Source organism: Pinus tabuliformis, chromosome 2_2 (assembly GCF_031772625.1).
Source record: "Pinus tabuliformis cultivar Carrire ecotype Pingquan chromosome 2_2, CPIR1, whole genome shotgun sequence".
Taxonomy (NCBI): domain Eukaryota; kingdom Viridiplantae; phylum Streptophyta; class Pinopsida; order Pinales; family Pinaceae; genus Pinus; species Pinus tabuliformis.
The window spans coordinates 675,511,778-675,529,620 of record NC_142300.1 but is presented as its reverse complement, the minus strand read 5'-3'; the positions used below and the strand labels follow the sequence as shown (position 1 = coordinate 675,529,620).

At 38.9% G+C, this 17,843-nt stretch overlaps 1 protein-coding gene across 1 annotated transcript in view; it reads right to left on the bottom strand.

The window, feature by feature from the left end:
* LOC149194457 (uncharacterized) overlaps positions 1-15,269 on the bottom strand; it is a 148,599-nt gene extending 133,330 nt beyond the window's left edge. Inside the window, exons 1-3 of the mRNA XM_089407672.1 lie at positions 14,698-15,269; positions 14,536-14,610; positions 12,700-14,191 (exon numbers count right to left, since the gene is read on the bottom strand). Coding sequence (XP_089263798.1) covers positions 12,700-14,191; positions 14,536-14,610; positions 14,698-15,269 — 2,139 coding nt within the window. The remainder of the gene's footprint in view (positions 1-12,699; positions 14,192-14,535; positions 14,611-14,697) is intronic.
* Positions 15,270-17,843: the final 2,574 nt, after the last annotated feature.

Here is a 17,843-nt window from a genome sequence, read left to right as displayed (position 1 = left end):
TGCCACCACGAGAAATGTCTAATTTTTTAATCTTGTTGGAAAATCAGGGTCTTTGTCATTAATATCACCCTCTAGGCATTAATATCCAGAGGTATCTTTGTCATTACCTCTGTATCTGTATAGGGATCTTTGTCATTAATATCACCCTCTAAGCATTAACATAAGATAGAACAAGCTTAGCATGTCAAATCAAGATTTTGTTTGAGTGATGCGTACATTTTTAGGAAGGTCATGATAGAGGAGTTCGACAACCAATGTCACTAACAACAAGGTACATAGAGGGATTGGTGCTCTTGATTAAATACGAGTTCCATACCCTAATACATGACAAAATTCAATGGAAACATTGCAATCCCCCAATCCTGAAATCCTGAAAAACTGATAAGTCTGCTGGATTTTGAATGAAATCTAAAATTCTACGTTCTCCATATGAAATCCAATGAGGCCGGAACCACTCTCAAACATCCTGAGTCATTTCATGGTAATGTTAAAAATTTAAATAAAAGGATGAAAATGAATATTAAGGAGAATGTCACTTTTACTTTAAGAATTTAACATTACCATGAATAGCATATCAATACTAGGGCCTAGACTTGATCATTAAGCTGCCCCACTCAAAAATTATTTGTTTCTTAAAAAAAAATTGCATTTCAAACATTACTACAAAAAAAAAAATTGCAAAAAAAGCAAAATGCTCCTGAAATCGCTCCCGAAAAGGCAGGGAGTGAATTTTTTTTAGGGAGCGCGCTCCCGAACTGCTCTCGAGTCACTCCCTTCCGGAGCGCGGATTGGGAATGAGAGCGAAGGGGGGGGGAGCGCTCCCACGCAACTTTGCTAGATTCTAAAATTAATGGTAAAGGTAAGGTCATGTAGGCAAAAAATCCTAGATTCTAAAATCAATGGCAGAGGTAAGGTCATCTTCTTGACTATGATTTTCATGATCTTGTTCTACAGTTGTTTCATTATTTCCTCAATGCTATCAGTAAATACCATGGCAAATCCATTAATGATCACATGAGAATCATCATGGGTACAATTATTGCTAAGTGTGATGAAAGTGATGTGATTTTCCAACCCATCATATCTTTATAATTGGTTGTCCAGAAACAGAAGCAGGTTACTTCTACAATTGCTTCTAACTTGGTACAGAATGTTGTCGAACAACATGAAAGGAAGTTAAACCCTTACTTGATGAGGAGTTGGTAAGGTTCAAACCAGAGGAGATGGATAAGCCTTGTGTGGAAAGTCAATCTTATATGGCAGCCACAACCTATGAGGACAATTGTATCCCTTCACTGATCTCTTCTACAGGGCTTTCCAATGACAGTCGCCAAGAACATACTCGAAAAGAGATTGAACATCTTAAATAAGGCCTTCTAGAAATGGAGAGAACAAGATGCTCAAGGGCATCATATCACAGTAGGGAAATGGGCTTAAGTCCCTTGGAGTTATATGTGCTAGGTCTGCTGCAAATCTTACCCATGTTGGGAAATAGTGAAGAGTTTCTAATAAGGCAACAAAAGAAGCCTACTCAGAAGCTATAAAGCATCCCTCTTCAGTAGTACAAAAACAAGGCTTGCAGTACCATGAATCCAGATTTGCATAGTCGGGAGGTGAGTTGGTATGACGAAGGATCCAACTACATCTGGTTTCTTTTACAGGAAAATCGGATCATGAGATAGAGCTTCAATCTATGAGCATTCCATTTGAAATCAAAGTAGCGCAGCATCAGTACGGTGGAAATTTCCTTTTGTTGGAATTTATACACAAGGTCTTTGTCAGGGGTTGTTGATAACTAAAGATGATGGAAGGCACATTCCATGGGGGGTTATGGATAATTGCTATTTCAGAACTTAGAAGTCCATTTCAGTTGAGATGGAGGGAGATTATGACTCGGTATCCCACTAAGTTGATGTTTCCTAGGAGACACTTCTAGCCAAAGGCATAGTGCAACAAGGACCATCACATATTTGGGATGGGAAACTCCCGAATAAGCAAATGGGAGCCAGGTGGATCACGTCGTCACACAACAGAGCTTGATAGTGAGTCAAGGGTCCATTTGATGTAGATGCAATTTCTCAGATTCAATTGAAGGAGGATGTTGAAATTTGGTACCGGAGGACAGGTGGTTCCCTTAGGCTTTGATCTTTGGCCTAGGGAAAAGTGTCCAAAAGAATTTAATTTTTCTCCTAAAGTGACTTTATAATTTTATAAAGTTAAATCTAATTTAAAAGTGACTTTAAGTGATAAAGTTACTAAGTCTAATTTTAAAGTGACTTTTATAAAGTCAATGAAAAATTAGAACGAAAAAGTGACTTTGGAAATAAATGACTAAGTGGGTTTTTATTAAAGTGGGGTGAATTAAAAAAATGAAAATTGAGATTTAAATGAGCATTTAATCTCAGCCTTAGATCTCAATCTATTTCAGCCATTAGATTTAGGGATCATCCAAAAGTCACTTGGATCACCCAAAAGTCACTTGGGGTTAGATTAAAGGAGGAAAAGGAGGAAAAGGTCATTCATTCTTTCATGAGCAGATTGAAAGAAGGAGAGCAAGAGAGCAAGGGAGATTTCTGGACAGTGAGCTGCGGAGTTTCAGCAGCGGAGTTTCAGTAGAGCGGAGTTTCAGCAGTGGAGTTTCAGCAGGGTGGAGTTTCAGCAAGTCTGTATAACGTATTTTCAGCAGGGCGGAGTTTCAGCAAGGCTGAGATAAGTTGTAAAAGTTTGCTTGCTGATTTTTGCTGAATATTTCTCTTACTGTAAAAAAGCATTTTCCAGAAATAAAGAAGAGCTATCAAACTGGTTTTCCCCAAGAGTTTTAGGGGGTTTTTCAGGGTCACATTGACCAAAAATCTCAGTGTTTAAATGTTTTTTAATGGCTATTTATTACTGCTGATTTTTATTTCTGCAATTTCCAGCATTCTATAAAATTACCAGAATTTGTGTTTTCAGCAAATTTATTTTTTCCAGCTTGTTAAATGTATGGTTATGGGAAAGGGCATTTAACTATATGGGAGAAATAAGGAGAAACTAAAAACCGGGGTGGAAAATGAGAAATTTCTACATAGTATCAAAGCTTAAGTGTTGAAGGACAGTTTGGGACAGCAAAAAGAAAAATCACAGCTGCTGATTTTTCACTCAGAAAATTCCAGCAAGCTGACTTTTTTCATAAACAACAGTTTTATCTTTACTACAGCGGTGCTATTTTTTTTAGTTTTAGGACAGCAAGATGTCATTGGGATTGAGGGTGGAGGATAGGCTGGATGGGCATACAAATTACAGCGTTTGGAAGGAAAGAATGCAGAGTATCTTTGAGGAGGCAGAAGTCTGGGATATCATGGTGCATACCACACAGAACCCTGTTGTTGTGCCTACTGATGCTACTCAGTTGACAGCTTATAATAAAAAGAATAACAAGGGTAAGAGGCTGATTCTAGACGGAATCAAAGACCATTGCATTCCTCATGTGAGAGGAAAGAGCAATGCCCATGAGATGTGGATAGCATTGTCCAATCTCTACCAAAGTACCAATGAGAACCGGAAGATGGTCCTGAAGGAGAAGCTGAAGAACATTAAGATGAGTAATGATAGTGCATCTGGATATCTCACAAAGATTACTAATGTGAGAGATGAGTTGGCAGTAATTGGAGAGGCCATTCCACCCACTGAGTTGGTGCGGATTGCAGTGAATGGCCTCCCCCGTTCATGGTTGAACTTTGCTGATGGGGTTTGTGCACGTGAGACCCTTCCCACATGGGAGAGGTTTTGGGATGATTGCATTCAGACAGAGATCAGGAAAGGTCAGCTTGGGGTAGCCAAGCCAGTTGAGCAGGATGAGGATGTAGCACTGGTGGCAGGAGGCAAGAAAGGAAAAGGGAAGAAGCAGACTTCCACAAGCAGTGGTGGGGGAAAAGGCAAAGGTAAAGGTAAACAAGGGAACACACAGAATGACTATTCCAAGGTGAAGTGTTGGAATTGTCAAAAGATGGGACACTATGCAGTTGTGTGTCCGGAGAAGAAGAAGAAGAAGGGAAAGAACCAAGACGTGGCAACTTCAGCAGAGATTAAGGACTTTGCAGGTCATTTTGACCAGGAGTTTGCGTTCACTACGTGTGAGTCCTCTAGTGCAGGATCACCTGCCACACAGGTTCAGAGAGAGCATGCTTTTCCCTCGATTAGCGAAGCATCTTCAGGTATCTGGTATGTGGACAGTGGGGCTTCACGTCACATGACAGGAGTACGTGAGTACTTCTCAGAGATTTCAGAGAGTGGCACTGATATAGAGGTAGTACTCGGTGATGACAGAGTTCTTAGAGCAGTCGAGGTGGGGACACTGACATTTCAGAGGGAGTCCAAACCTCCCTTGAAAGTGTCAGATGTTCTTTATGTGCCAGGGATGAGGAAGAACCTCATATCCGTCTCAGCTTTGGAGGACAGAGGATATGAGGTACTGTTTAGGGGAGGACAGGTGTTGATGTATCCCAGGGGCACTCCAGCTGATTCAGCTAGAGTGATAGTTGTATGCCATGCAAAGGTGTACAAGTTTGCATTTCAGCCCCTTTTGGCATTGAGCAGTAGTACCGACAGCAGAGCTAGCAGTTCTGAGCTGTGTGAGATTTGGCACCGCAGGATGGGACATATGTATCATGGAGCCTTGAGGACATCGCGAGAGATCACTACAGGTGTGCCAGATTTCAGTACTAATCACTTTGATACTTGCCGAGGTTGTGCGATGGGTAAGTTTGCCAAATCCCCTTTTCCCAGCAGTGACAGCAGAGTGACTGGGATACTTGATTTGATTCATTCCGATGTGAGCGGTCGGATGTCTCATGTTTCCTTGAGTGGATATGAGTACTATGTTTTATTCATTGATGATCACTCCAGGAGGACCTGGATTTATTTTTTGAAGACCAAGAGCGAGGTCTTCAAGCAGTTTCAGGAGTTCAGAGCTCTTGTGGAATCACAAACAGGTCGAAAGATCAAGTCCCTGAGGTCGAACAATGGAGGAGAGTACACCCTTGGAGAGTTTGTTGACTATTGTGCGGAGGCAGGCATTAGGAGGGAGTTCACTGTTCCTTACAACCCTCAGCAGAACAGGGTTGCAGAGAGGAAGAACAGATCCATCATAGGGGCTGCCAAAGCCATGTTACATGATCACGGGTTGCCATTGTTCTTGTGGGCAGAGGCCTGCAACACAGATGTTTACTTGCAGAACAGAAGTCTGCATCGTGCCTTGGGGCACATGACTCCGGAGGAGGCTTTCTCTAGGAAGAAGCCTGATATTGGTCACTTCATATCTTTGGATGCATTACATACTCCTATATACCCAAGGAGAAGAGGACCAAACTAGAGCCCACTGCAGAGAAGGGTATCTTTGTGGGCTACAGTGAGACCTTAAAGGCCTTTCGGATTTACATTCCTACACAGATGAGAGTTGTTGTCAGAAGGGATGTGAAGTTCGAGGAGGACAGGGCCTTTAGGAGGTCACGAGAGTTAGAGTATCTGGATCAGCTAAACCCTCAGCAGCAGTTGAGTCAGTCGCAGGGATCCAGTGGGCAGGGATTAGGAGGATCAGGAGGCACATCTATGAGGATGTTAGGTCTGTCAGTGAGCAGTGGCTCATCGAGCCAGAGGGGTGGTCCTCCGGGCAGCATGCAGAGTAGTTCACAGAGCAGTTCACTAGGGAGTCCACTGATGGACAGTTCACATGGTACCTCAGCTTCTACAGGTTCAGGTGCAGGCAGGAGGACAACAGACAGACAGTCAGGAGTTCAGGCTCCTGATGATGATGAGGAGGAGTTTCATTCTCTGGTGGGAGAAGTGCGCTCAGGGAAGACGAAGCCCAAGTGGCTTCAGGACACCTTGAGAGATGCCTCATCTTTTGTTGAGCCGAAGAGGCCGGTCAGAGAGAATATACCACCTGTGAGGTTTTGTAGCTATATGGCGATGGTTACCAGCATCCTTGACTCTGAGCCTTCTAGCTATGAGGAGGTAGCTAGCCAACAGGTCTGGAGAGAGGCCATGCAGGAGGAGTATTCTTCTATCATGAAGAATGATGTTTGGGAGGTGGTGCCAAGGCCTGAGGGCAAATCCGTGGTTACTTCCAGATGGCTTTACAAGGTAAAGCATGTTGCAGATGGCAGCATTGAGAAATTCAAAGCAAGGTTTGTGGCTAGAGGGTTCTCCCAGGTAGAGGGAGTTGATTATGAGGAGACCTTCGCTCCCGTGGCTCGATATACTTCGATCTGCTCCATTATATCGATAGCAGCAGAGATGGGTTGGAAGATCCACCAGATGGATTTGAAGACTGCATTTCTCAATAGCTTCATACAGGAGGAGGTGTACATTGAGCAGCCACAGGGCTTTGAGGTGCATGGGAAGGAGTCCCATGTGTGCAGACTGAAGAAGGCCCTTTATGGCCTGAAGCAAGCTCCTAGAGCTTGGTACTCCAGGATAGATACATATTTGCAGGGGATGGATTTCACAAAAAGTGAGGCAGATCCGAACCTTTACTTTATTGTGATTGGTGAAGAGCCTCTCATTCTGGTGTTGTATGTGGATGACTTGGTCATTACAGGTGCAGAGAGACTCATAGAGCACTGCAAGAGAGATCTTACGACGGAATTTGAGATGAAGGACATCGGCTTGATGCATTACTTTTTGGGCTTATAAGTGTGGCAGGAGGAGGGGCATTTCTCCCTGGGGCCGGGGAAGTATATTGTGGACATCCTTAGCAGATTCCACATGGAGGATTGTAGACCCATGTCGACACCGATGATCACCAACTGGAAGAATATTCATGCCTCGGATTCCGAGTTGGTGGATGCCACATTGTACAGGCAGTTGATTGGTTCCTTGATGTATTTGGTCAACACTAGACCAGATATCTGTTTTGCAGTCAACACGATGAGTCAGTTTATGTGTGAGCCTAGGAAGGTTCACTGGGTGGCCGCAAAACACATTTTGCGGTACTTGCAGGGGACAGTGGATTATGGTCTGGACTACAGGCAGGGAGATGGAGTGAGATTGGCAGGATACACTGATTCTGATTGGGCAGGTTTTGCTTCTGATATGAAGAGCACTTCAGGGTGTTGTTTTGGGTTGGGTTCAGCAATAGTGTCATGGCTCAGCCAGAAGCAGCAGTCAGTAGCACTGAGTTCAGCGGAAGCAGAGTATATGGCAGCCAGTCTAGCTAGTTGTGAGGCTATCTGGCTTCGCAAGATGTTGTTTGGCTTATTTGGTCAGCCGTTGAGACCTTCAGTGATTTACTGTGATAATCAGAGTTGCATTAAACTCACGGAGAATCCAGTATTTCATGACAGGTCAAAGCATATCGGGATTAGATATCATTTCATCAGAGACTATGTTCAGAAGGGAGCTGTGAAGCTTGAGTATATTTCCACTGATGAGTAGGTTGCAGATATTCTTAACAAAGCCTTACCACGGGGCAAGCATGTCTACTTCAGAGATAAGATGGGTATGGTGAGGAACACCTTCCTCGGTAAGAGGGAGTGTTGAAATTTGGTACCGGAGGACAAGTGGTTCCCTTAGGCTTTGATCTTTGGCCTAGGGAAAAGTGTCCAAAAGAATTTATTTTTTCTCCTAAAGTGACTTTATAATTTTATAAAGCTAAATCTAATTTAAAAGTGACTTTAAGTGATAAAGTTACTAAGTCTAATTTTAAAGTGACTTTTATAAAGTCAATGAAAAATTAGAAAGGAAAAGTGCCTTTGGAAATAAATGACTAAGTGGGTCTTTATTAAAGTGGGGTGAATTAAAAAAATAAAAAGTGAGATTTAAATGAGCATTTAATCTCAGCCTTAGATTTCAATCTATTTTAGCCATTGGATTTAGGGATCACCCAAAAGTCACTTGGGGTTAGATTAAAGGAGGAAAACGTCATTCATTTTTTCATGAGCAAATTGAGAGAAGGAGCACAAGAGAGCAAGGGAGATTTCTAGACAGTGAGTTGTGGATTTTCAGCAGCGGAGTTTCAGTAGAGCGGAGTTTCAGCAACAGAGTTTCAGCAAGTCTGTACAGTGGAGTTTCAGCAAGTCTGTACAGTGGAGTTTCAGCAGGGCGGAGTTTCAGCAAGGCTGAGATAAGTTGTAAAAGTTTGTTTGCTGATTTTTGCTGAATATTTCTCTTACTATAAAAAGACATTTTCCAGAAATAAAGAAGAGCTCTCAAACTGGTTTTCCCCAAGAGTTGTAGGGGGTTTTTCCAGGGTCACATTGACCAAAAATCTCAGTGTTTAAATGTGTTTTAATCGCTGTTTATTACTGCTGATTTTTATTTCTGCAATTTCCAGCATTCTGTAAAATTTCCAGAATTTGTGTTTTCAGCAAATTTATTTTTTTCAGCTTGTTAAATGTATGGTTATGAGAAAGGGCATTTAACTATATGGGAGAAATAAGGAGAAACTGAAAACCGGGGTGGGAAATGAGAAATTTCTACAGAGGATATCATGGGCAGCATGATCAGATAGATCTTTTGACAGAGTGGTGGGGCGCACCATCCGATTTATGGGGAGCATGGATAACATTATTATCAGTATTTTATCTAGGATATCAGCAACATGCAGAGAATGGGTATTCTAGTTGAGATGGAACATTCAGAAAACAAGTTTGCCTCTAAGTTGAGGGATGGACACCTACAGGATGAGAAGTATATAGTAGAGGACGACATCGCACACTGGGTCCTTGAGTCCACACTCAAGGACAAGACTATGAGAGTGGTCCATGCTTCACTATTAGCACTTCATCTTGACGATTGCCACATTTACAATCAAGTCAGAGAGAGGTTTTATGGAGAGGGCCTCGAGGGTGTTATGCCAAGTAATAAGATGAAGTATATGACTTTTCAGCAGAACAAATCGAGGCACGATTGTTTGGCAGGGTTACTATAGGACGTTCCTAATCTAGATCTGGAATTGAGTGTATCTATGGGCATTATAATAGGTCTAGCAGGGGTGCAGGACTATAGTTACATTGATAAAAAATTTGGCTAGGTGAATGAGTTTGCACATCCTTTCATGATCCCATCGGAGTACAGGTCAGCCCAACGGTTAGGATTGTCTGGCAAGGAAGTGTGCAGGCCCCATGAAATGTCTACATATACTCTCAGCGACCAGGATAGCAAGATACCCAGTGTGTATTAGCAGGATCTTCTCAAGTGGAATGGAATTGCCACGACATTGTGTCAAGCATAGTATGGAGAGGATGCTCTCTATTTGGTGGATTGGGTTCCTGAGGAGCAGATGATATAGTGTAACAGTGACAACCCCATTGGCACAGTAGGAGATATGTCTTTCATATTTACTAGGGGGAGGTTTGAGGGATGGTTCACACTATAGTGGATCCACTAGTGGCCTGATGATACAATGGCACATTTGGGACCTCGGTATTGATATGCAAATTATGGCAATTGCTCGAGGACAAGTAATCTCGGGGAGGGAGGATTGTCATGTCCTTTTTTCCAAGTGATCATTATAAGGAAATAATTTAGTTAATTAGATTAAAATATGGTTAGTAGAACAAGGGGAATTTATAAAGTCACATTATTATGTATTTGTTTGCCCATGGTATTGGTTCCCTTGCATTATTTTCCCATGGTGGTACCCATGGAATGCTTTCCCATTGTATTGGTATCCATAGAATACTTATCCATGGTATTCGGATGGCCAAAGATTATTGAAGCGAGCTCAAGTCATTGGTTAGGCATGTTTGGATATCTAATGGATTGTTTACTTCAGCGCTTGGAGCTTGCTTAAGGGTTTATAACCTTGAGCATGGTCTTTAAGGGTTTATAACTAAGTTGCAGGAGACGTGGGTCCAGGGTTCGTTTCCGTATGGAAACAAAACGGAAATGGGGAAACTTGTATGGTATGGCTCGGAAACTTGTTTCCGGCCATACTAGCGCATTTCTCGAGGACAAAACATGGTCGGTATGGCCGAAAAATCGTTTCCGGCCCATACATCGAAGTTTCCTCTTGTAACTTGATTTTTTCTTGTATTTTTATTTTTTATTTTTTCGCTTCTAATTTTTTATCGGGCGACTCAAATATCCTCTAGATGCTTGTAGATCTCTCTCAAGTTATAAAAAATATATATATATATATATTGAGTGGAGTAGCGGAATGTTCAAGCCTATGGCCCTAGTGTTGATATGCAATTCATGGTAATGTTTAACATTATTTCATGGTAAAAGTGATATTCTCTTTTATTTTTCATTTTCATCATTTTGCTTAAATTTTTAACATTACCATGAAATGACTCAGGATGTTTGAGAGTGGTTTGGCCCTCATTGGATTTCATATGCAGAAAGTAAAATTTTAGATCTCACTCAAAATTCAGCAGACTTATCTATTTTTCAAGATTGGGGGATTGCACTGTTTCCATTGGATTTTGTTATGTACTAGGGTGTGGAACTTGTATTTAATCAAGAGAACCAAGCCCTTTATGCATGGGAGACTCCCAATAATCAAGAGCATGTAGGTTGCTAGGGTATGAAACTTGTATTTAATCAAGAGCACTAAGGTCGTTCGACTATGTAAGAGGAGACTCCCAATCAAGCACGAGACAAGAAATTAGAAATTTCTCGTCGCTGCTTTTGGATATTTCTATTTTCATTATGTGATCATTCATGAGTAAATGTAATGTGAATTTAGAGACTTATAGTTTATGCATTGACAATTGACAATTTAATCATAATGTAATAAATTAGAATGTATCATATATGCTTTATGATTGCACATATTTCTTATATATATATATATATATATATATATATATATATATATATTGCGTTTTTCTGTTTCCAAAATTTGAGGGGTCACGTTTTGTACCCATGCCCGTTTCGGAAACTCGTACCCGTTTCCCTGTTTTGTGCAACTTAGGTTTATAACCTTGAACATGATCTTCGGTGGAGCAGTTACCCACCCTAGTTGATTAAAATAACTAGTCTTTGGTGGTGAAAGACTCCACCCTAGCAAGTCTTAGAAAGAACCATCTAGGTTTCTCATTGGACATGTTTAATATAATAAGATTGAGTTTATTCATTATGCCTACTCTCAAACAGGGGATTCATGTTAAATTGCGTGCATATGTTCTACAAAATGTCCTTGCATTAACAATTATTAGAAAATCATTGGCAATGTCACTTTTGCAAAGCGCTGGTTTTAAAATGCCTCTATGTTAATTGTGAATATTACTGCAAAAATCTAGTTTGGAATATTACAACTTTCAAGCATTTCCACAACTGCTAAATCCTGAAACTATGCATCCACAGAATTCTTGTAATTCTCTTCGAACAATTCCTACATCCAGAAGACTCTGCAGTATATGGTGGCTAACATGCTGCATTAACGTCTTACCGACAATAACAAGCGATAGTCTAGTAGATCAATCAACAACTCTACATTAGTATCCAGCTATAATAATAATAATAATAGGAAAGAAATCGATTAAGCAGTTGGAGCAAAAGTATCTGGTCCATGGTCATCTCCCTCTTTTCTCCATCCAATAGCTTCTCCCTATCAATAATAGAAACTGCCATCTTTGTATATTAAATAAAACACAAAAACAAAGTGCTGAAAAGAAGTTATTGGAAATGCTTATCACATAGTGGGGGCAAGGGCGGCCGCTGCCAAAATGGTGTTTCTGTTATATATATATATATAAAAGAGAGAAAGCAATAATGGATATGTAAAGCAACATTCGATCCTGTAATTATGTTTGCTTTCTGTAACGGACGAGGGAGAATTGATGTACAGTGAGATGCACTAAAGCGTTGACAACAGTTGTAAATAATCATGGGCCTTTCCCTTTGGCTATCACCAATTGAAATATTTATCAACTTTCCCAGAGTGCTATGGGGCCACCGGTAAGCAATCAATCATTGTAACTCTTTATTTTCAAGTTTTGTAAGCAGTGGTACACGATGGGAGTATTTGCTTTTGCTGAAAGATGTGACCATATTACATAGAAGACTTAGCAAGTCGTTTCATCATGATCCAGAACAGCAGTTAAAATTAGTTATTTATTTATTCATTTCATACACAAGGGAGAATAATAAGCTAGTCGTTTCATCATGATCCAGCACAGCAGTGAAAATTAGTTATTTATTTATTCATTTCATACACAAGGGAGAATAATAAGAAGTGGAATAAGGCCAACTTAATGTGAGAAATAACAGACGGTAGCAAGAGCAACTTAATGTTAGAAATAAAAATAACTCAAGCATGCACCCTCTAAATCGAATCGACTCTTGCCCCTATGCAATGATTCAATCTCATAAGTATTTTTTCACGACGAAAAAAGCATTATTGTATTATATAAGATATATAAAGAGGCATATTTGTACATTCGTTTGAAATTCTGAATATGACCCATATAAGACTGGATCATTTTAAGCACAAAAACATGGAGCATATTTCAAAAAAGTGGCAAGACTTTGCCAGGAAAAACGACAGATCATACACTGTCATTCAGATACAAGATTTTCATAGATCATAAAGGTGACATAGGATAAAAATTCCGCAGAAATGGAAACAGATGCAACATCATTTAAAACAAAATTCGAAGGGTAAACATAAGGCAAAAAAGAGATCGCGTGCATACCTCAGAAACTGCTTTCGTAAAGTTAGAAATAGGGAAGAGAAAATTCTTGGATAGAGAAAATTTTCCCTTCAGAAGATACCTGCATAAACCAAAAACCTGGAGCCGATTGAAGACCCTCCTTTGACAACAAGTCTGCCTGCTGGTTTTGAGCCCTATTGATATGCTGAATTGAACTTCCTTCCATTCTTCCCCAGAAAAACCTGATCCTGTCCATCCATCCTACAAGGTGAGGCTTGTAAATATTATTTTTCCTTGAGACATAATCCACCATTACTTTTGAATCTCCAAAAATTGAGACTGCCTGAATGTTTAGAAAGAAACAAAAATTTAGCAGGCCAGCAAGAGCCATCGCCTCAGCTTTGCTGTTGGAGCCCATCCCCCCATTCCAATGGATGAAATATTGATTATTTTCATTTACTATAATGTGAACTCCACAGCCACAGGAACCTTTCTGTTCAGCTCCATCAAAATACGCCCTTGGCAACATTGTGTGCTCCTGTGAATGGTCTTTACAGTCCTCCTTTTTTTGCTTGAGAGGCATTTGCGAGATTTCTTCATAGAGGGAAACAATATTGGAAAAGATTTCCAAGAATGGAGTTTTTCTGTCATTGAAAATAGAATTGTTTCGCCACTTCCAAATGCTCCAAAGAGTGATAATAATTAATGGCCTCCATGAATCCTTTTGCTCACTCCACCAGAGAAACGCTTCAATAATTGAAGCGTGAGAAATATGCTGGATTCCATAACAAATCTCCAGAGATTGCCATAATTGCTGAGTTCTTTGGCAATTTAAAAATAAGTGACAGTTGTTTTCCTCAGCTGATCTGCATATTGGACAAAACCCTGGACCTTGCCATCCCCGCTTTTTCAAGTTTTCCCAAGATAGATTTTTGTTATGGAAAGTTAACCATGAGAAGTAAATCATTTTGGAAGGGCATCCAGATTTCCAAAATATACGAGGGAAAATAGGATTGTGAGGGGCCTCCTTTAGACCAATTAAATTCTGATAAACATCTTTAACACGAACTAGATTCATCCCTTTTGAATTTTTCCAGATGAGACAATCAGAATCCGATGAGCGGAATATACCGCAATTTTTGAGGCGTGTCTTGATATGATCCCATCGCTGAGCGATATCAACCAGCATCTCCAAATTTCCTGCTTCTTTCCAAAGAGGACTCGATCCCTGCCAGCCAGAAATCAAACTATCCCAAAAGAAAAAACCCGTTCTATGAAATTTTTTTAATAATGATTCAGGATCTTGTTGCCGGATTGCAAACGCCAAATTAAATTCTTCAAGAAAAAACTTTCTATCTTGCGAAAACTTAACCATATTGAAGAGCCGTAAGAGGAGCTGATTCTTCCCTCCCTGAACTAGAATGAAAGATCCTTTCTGCCCAAGTATTTCTTTTGAACTGTGTTGCTCCATGGACCTTCTCCATAAATCCCTCTCCACAAAGACTTGCATAAAAGTGCCTTTCCAGAAGTCCACAAATCCAGGAGACCCCATCCTCCCATGCTCTTCGGCAAAGAGATATTGGAGAATTTTGAGAGATGATATTTCCTTTTTCCTGCTTGGCCACCCCATATAAAATTCGCAGTCAGCTTATTCATTTTTTGAATAATGCTCGCAGGAAGAAAATATAAATGAGCCCAATATACTGCAAGTTGATTTAACACTGATTGCGCCAAGGTCACTCTTCCCGCCAGAGAAAGGCATCTGTATTCCCAAACTGAGATCTTCTTGTAGTATCTATCTAGAATCCATTGCCAATCCATCTTTGAATATCCATTTGCTTTTATCTGGAAACCCAAGTATTTAATTCCAAGACTGATGGATTGCGCCTCAATTCCAAAAAGGGAAAATAACCAATCAACTTCTTCCTGGTTGATATCATTGTGGTAAATTATTTACTTCGCTTTGTTTATTTGCAATCCTGTAGCCTTTTGAAAATTTTTAAAGATATCATAAAAACATAACCAGGTGAATCTGCATAACATTTCGAACATAATAATATCATCCACAAATAGATTGTGTGAGATTGAAATATTCCTACAGATTTTCAACGGACGGCACCTGTTTTCCTTGACGGCCTTGTTGATATGGACGCTGAGCATATTCATAGCCAATATGAATAAAAGCAGCGATAAGGGATAGCCTTGGCGCAGACCTCTGGCCGCTAGAAAAAAAGAAGATGGAATCCCGTTAATGATGATCGCGTAATTCACCTTCTCACCACAGGCCATGATCCAGTTAATCATGTTGGCTCTTAAACCAATCTTCGCAAGTAAGCACCTGGTGAAGCCCCAATCAAGGCAATCATATGCCTTGCGTAAATTGATCTTGAGGAGAACAGCATCACTTTTTTTAGAGTGTATGGCAAAGAGAGCTTCTTGTGTGTTTGCAATTGCGTCCAGTATATTTCTTCCCTTTAAAAAACCATGTTGATCCTTTGTTAAGAAGTTTGAGAGAGTTCCTTTGATTCTTTTTGCAATGAATTTTGAAATAATTTTGAAAGAGATGTTAGAAAGTGAAATCAGTCTAAAGTCCTTGAAGGATTCTGCATCTCCCTTTTTTGGAATGAGCGCTATATTAGTGGAGGAGGTTTTCTGATTGACAATGCCTGACATCTTGGATCCTTCCACCATCCTTAACAGATCAGTTTTGATGAGATCGAAAAAGTGAATGAAGAATTCTATCGTCCAGCCGTCTAGACCCGGGCACTTGTCCCTTTTAAAAGATTTCATTGTTCCTAACAACGCCTCCTCAGTTACTGGCTGGAAAATTTGATTATTTAGTTCCTCATCGAACATCTGAGGAAACACTTCAATACCCCACAAAATACCCTGAATCCTGCAGGCTTCAGATCTTTTGCATTGATTTTCAAAAAAATTCACCGACTCGTTTGAAATGACCGGTTGGGAATATAAGAAACCTCCTCTTCCATCACTTATTTTCCATATAATTCCTTTCGTGTTTGGAGTTCGCGAAATTATGAAAAAAATTTGTATTCTTGTCCCCTTCCTTAAGCCATATCGCCCTACTCTTCAATCTCCAGAAAAATTCCTCTTGTTCTAAAATTTTCAGCTTTTTCTTTTGTAGCTCTGTCCAGCGATTCCATACTGCCACTCTGCCCTTCAGGGATGGAATTTGACAGCCAACTTGGTTGTCATGAGGCACTTCGGCCATCAAATATGACCATAAAATCTGCATGCCTATGATCAAACATAATGAATGTGTGAAATACCGTTAATAAATTCATCCAAACAATAAAATTGACAGCTTAATACAGTTGTACAATTCCAACCCTACTGCCATCATTGGCTCTGGCCTATCGTGCATCAGTATCCATAATTCGGCGTTTATCCGGTCATTATTTGTAAAACCCGAGCAGACCAAATATGTGTAGGTGTTAACCTTCATTTACTTATTTTAAAGTTGATTTTTTCATAACATATATGACCATAAAATGTGTAAACCCATCATCAAACATAATGAATGTCTGAAATACGTTTACACAATTCATCCCAACAGTCAATCTGACAGGTTAATACATTTGGCTCTGCCCTATTGCGCATCGATGTTCATGTTGCAAGTCAGTCATGTACATTTGGCGCCTGTCCTTCCTCTTATTATTCGTTAAACCGACCAAATGTTTCAGTAGGTTTTTTTTTCATCCTTTTAAGTTGATTTTTGTCGTAACAGTTTTGATTTTAAAATTAAACTCGTCACTGTTCTTAACCGCTCTGACTTTGATGGAAAGCCCTGAAGCATATAATTATTTTTATATAAATAATAATTAAAATAAAAAAAATTTATTAAATTTGAGATAAAAGTTATGTTGAATTTTTTAATAAAAAGTACAAAAAAAATTTCATATTATGCTTAAGTAAATAAAAAAGTTACCTTTTGTATATGCTGTCATCAGCATTCAAGTATAGCTATCATACATAGATAAGAAAAAAAACTGCCCGTGTAAATAGGGTTTTTTTTATTATGTTATATTTTTCATTATTTTTATAAAAAAAAAATATTATTCATTTTTATATACTATAGGAATTAAGAAAATAAATTGTTAATAATTTTTGTTTATATTACAATAATTTAAATTATTTTTATACAATAGAATTTTATTGTTATGGACCTCATGCAGGATTATATCATTTGTATATTAAAATTACAATATAATATTAGGTATTGAATCAAAATTTTTGGTTGCAATACATTCTTTTGCTATTCATAAAGAGAAACAATTCCAATTCAAATCAATGCCTCATTCTCTTCCTACTTGAATTTGCAAACAAAATCTATCAATCTTCTGTGGTTCCATTTGAATTTGCAAACAAAATCTATCAATCTTCTGTGGTTCCACTTGTGGATCTTCTTTCCACCTACTTCACGTGTTTGTATTTACTGCCTTCTTTGCTAAATGCTTGCTCTGCTTGATTGGATTTATGAAAAGTCCCTCCATGTCTTCTTTATGCCTACTTAAGTGGACATCAGGAATTAAAATTGATTTCTTTATAGAAAATTGATAGTTGTTGGAGGTTTTTAAATAGTTATTTTTTTATTGAACATTGCAATGATCCTTAAAATAATACTCTATTTTGATTGCATTTGAAAAGCTCATTGCAATTGTTAGAACAATTGAACCAATTACAGAGTAAGAAGAACAACTGCATTTTAAAACAATTTTATTGTAACTTAGAAATGACATCAGGAAGATAATCCACTAAATAATCATATTAAATTTCTTTCATATGATTTCTTTATCATTATAAGTCAATAGTCCAATTGATTCTCTCAATATAATTCCTATATATACTATTAAATGGTATTATTAAATTCTCTCTGTAATTTTTTTATATAAATTGAAATACTAGTTAACTAGTATCCTGTGAACTAGTATCCTTCTTCAAATTATTGAACTAGTATCCTTGTTCAAATATATTTGAAATTTTGGTCTAAAAATAACATTCTCCAACTTGATATAATTAAAAAAAATGCTGAGCAAAAAAACCTTTATCTTCCAATTTGATGCCTGGTTCTCTTTCCAACCCAAACTAAATTGCCCAACCAATGGAAAAATACAATCAACGTATTTCTAAAATTATAAAAACAAACTATCAGATATTATGCTTAATATATATCATTTTAGGTCAACTTTCAAAAACTACTCTAAAAAAAAACTTGTTAACAAAAGTCAAGAGTTTTAAGCTGAA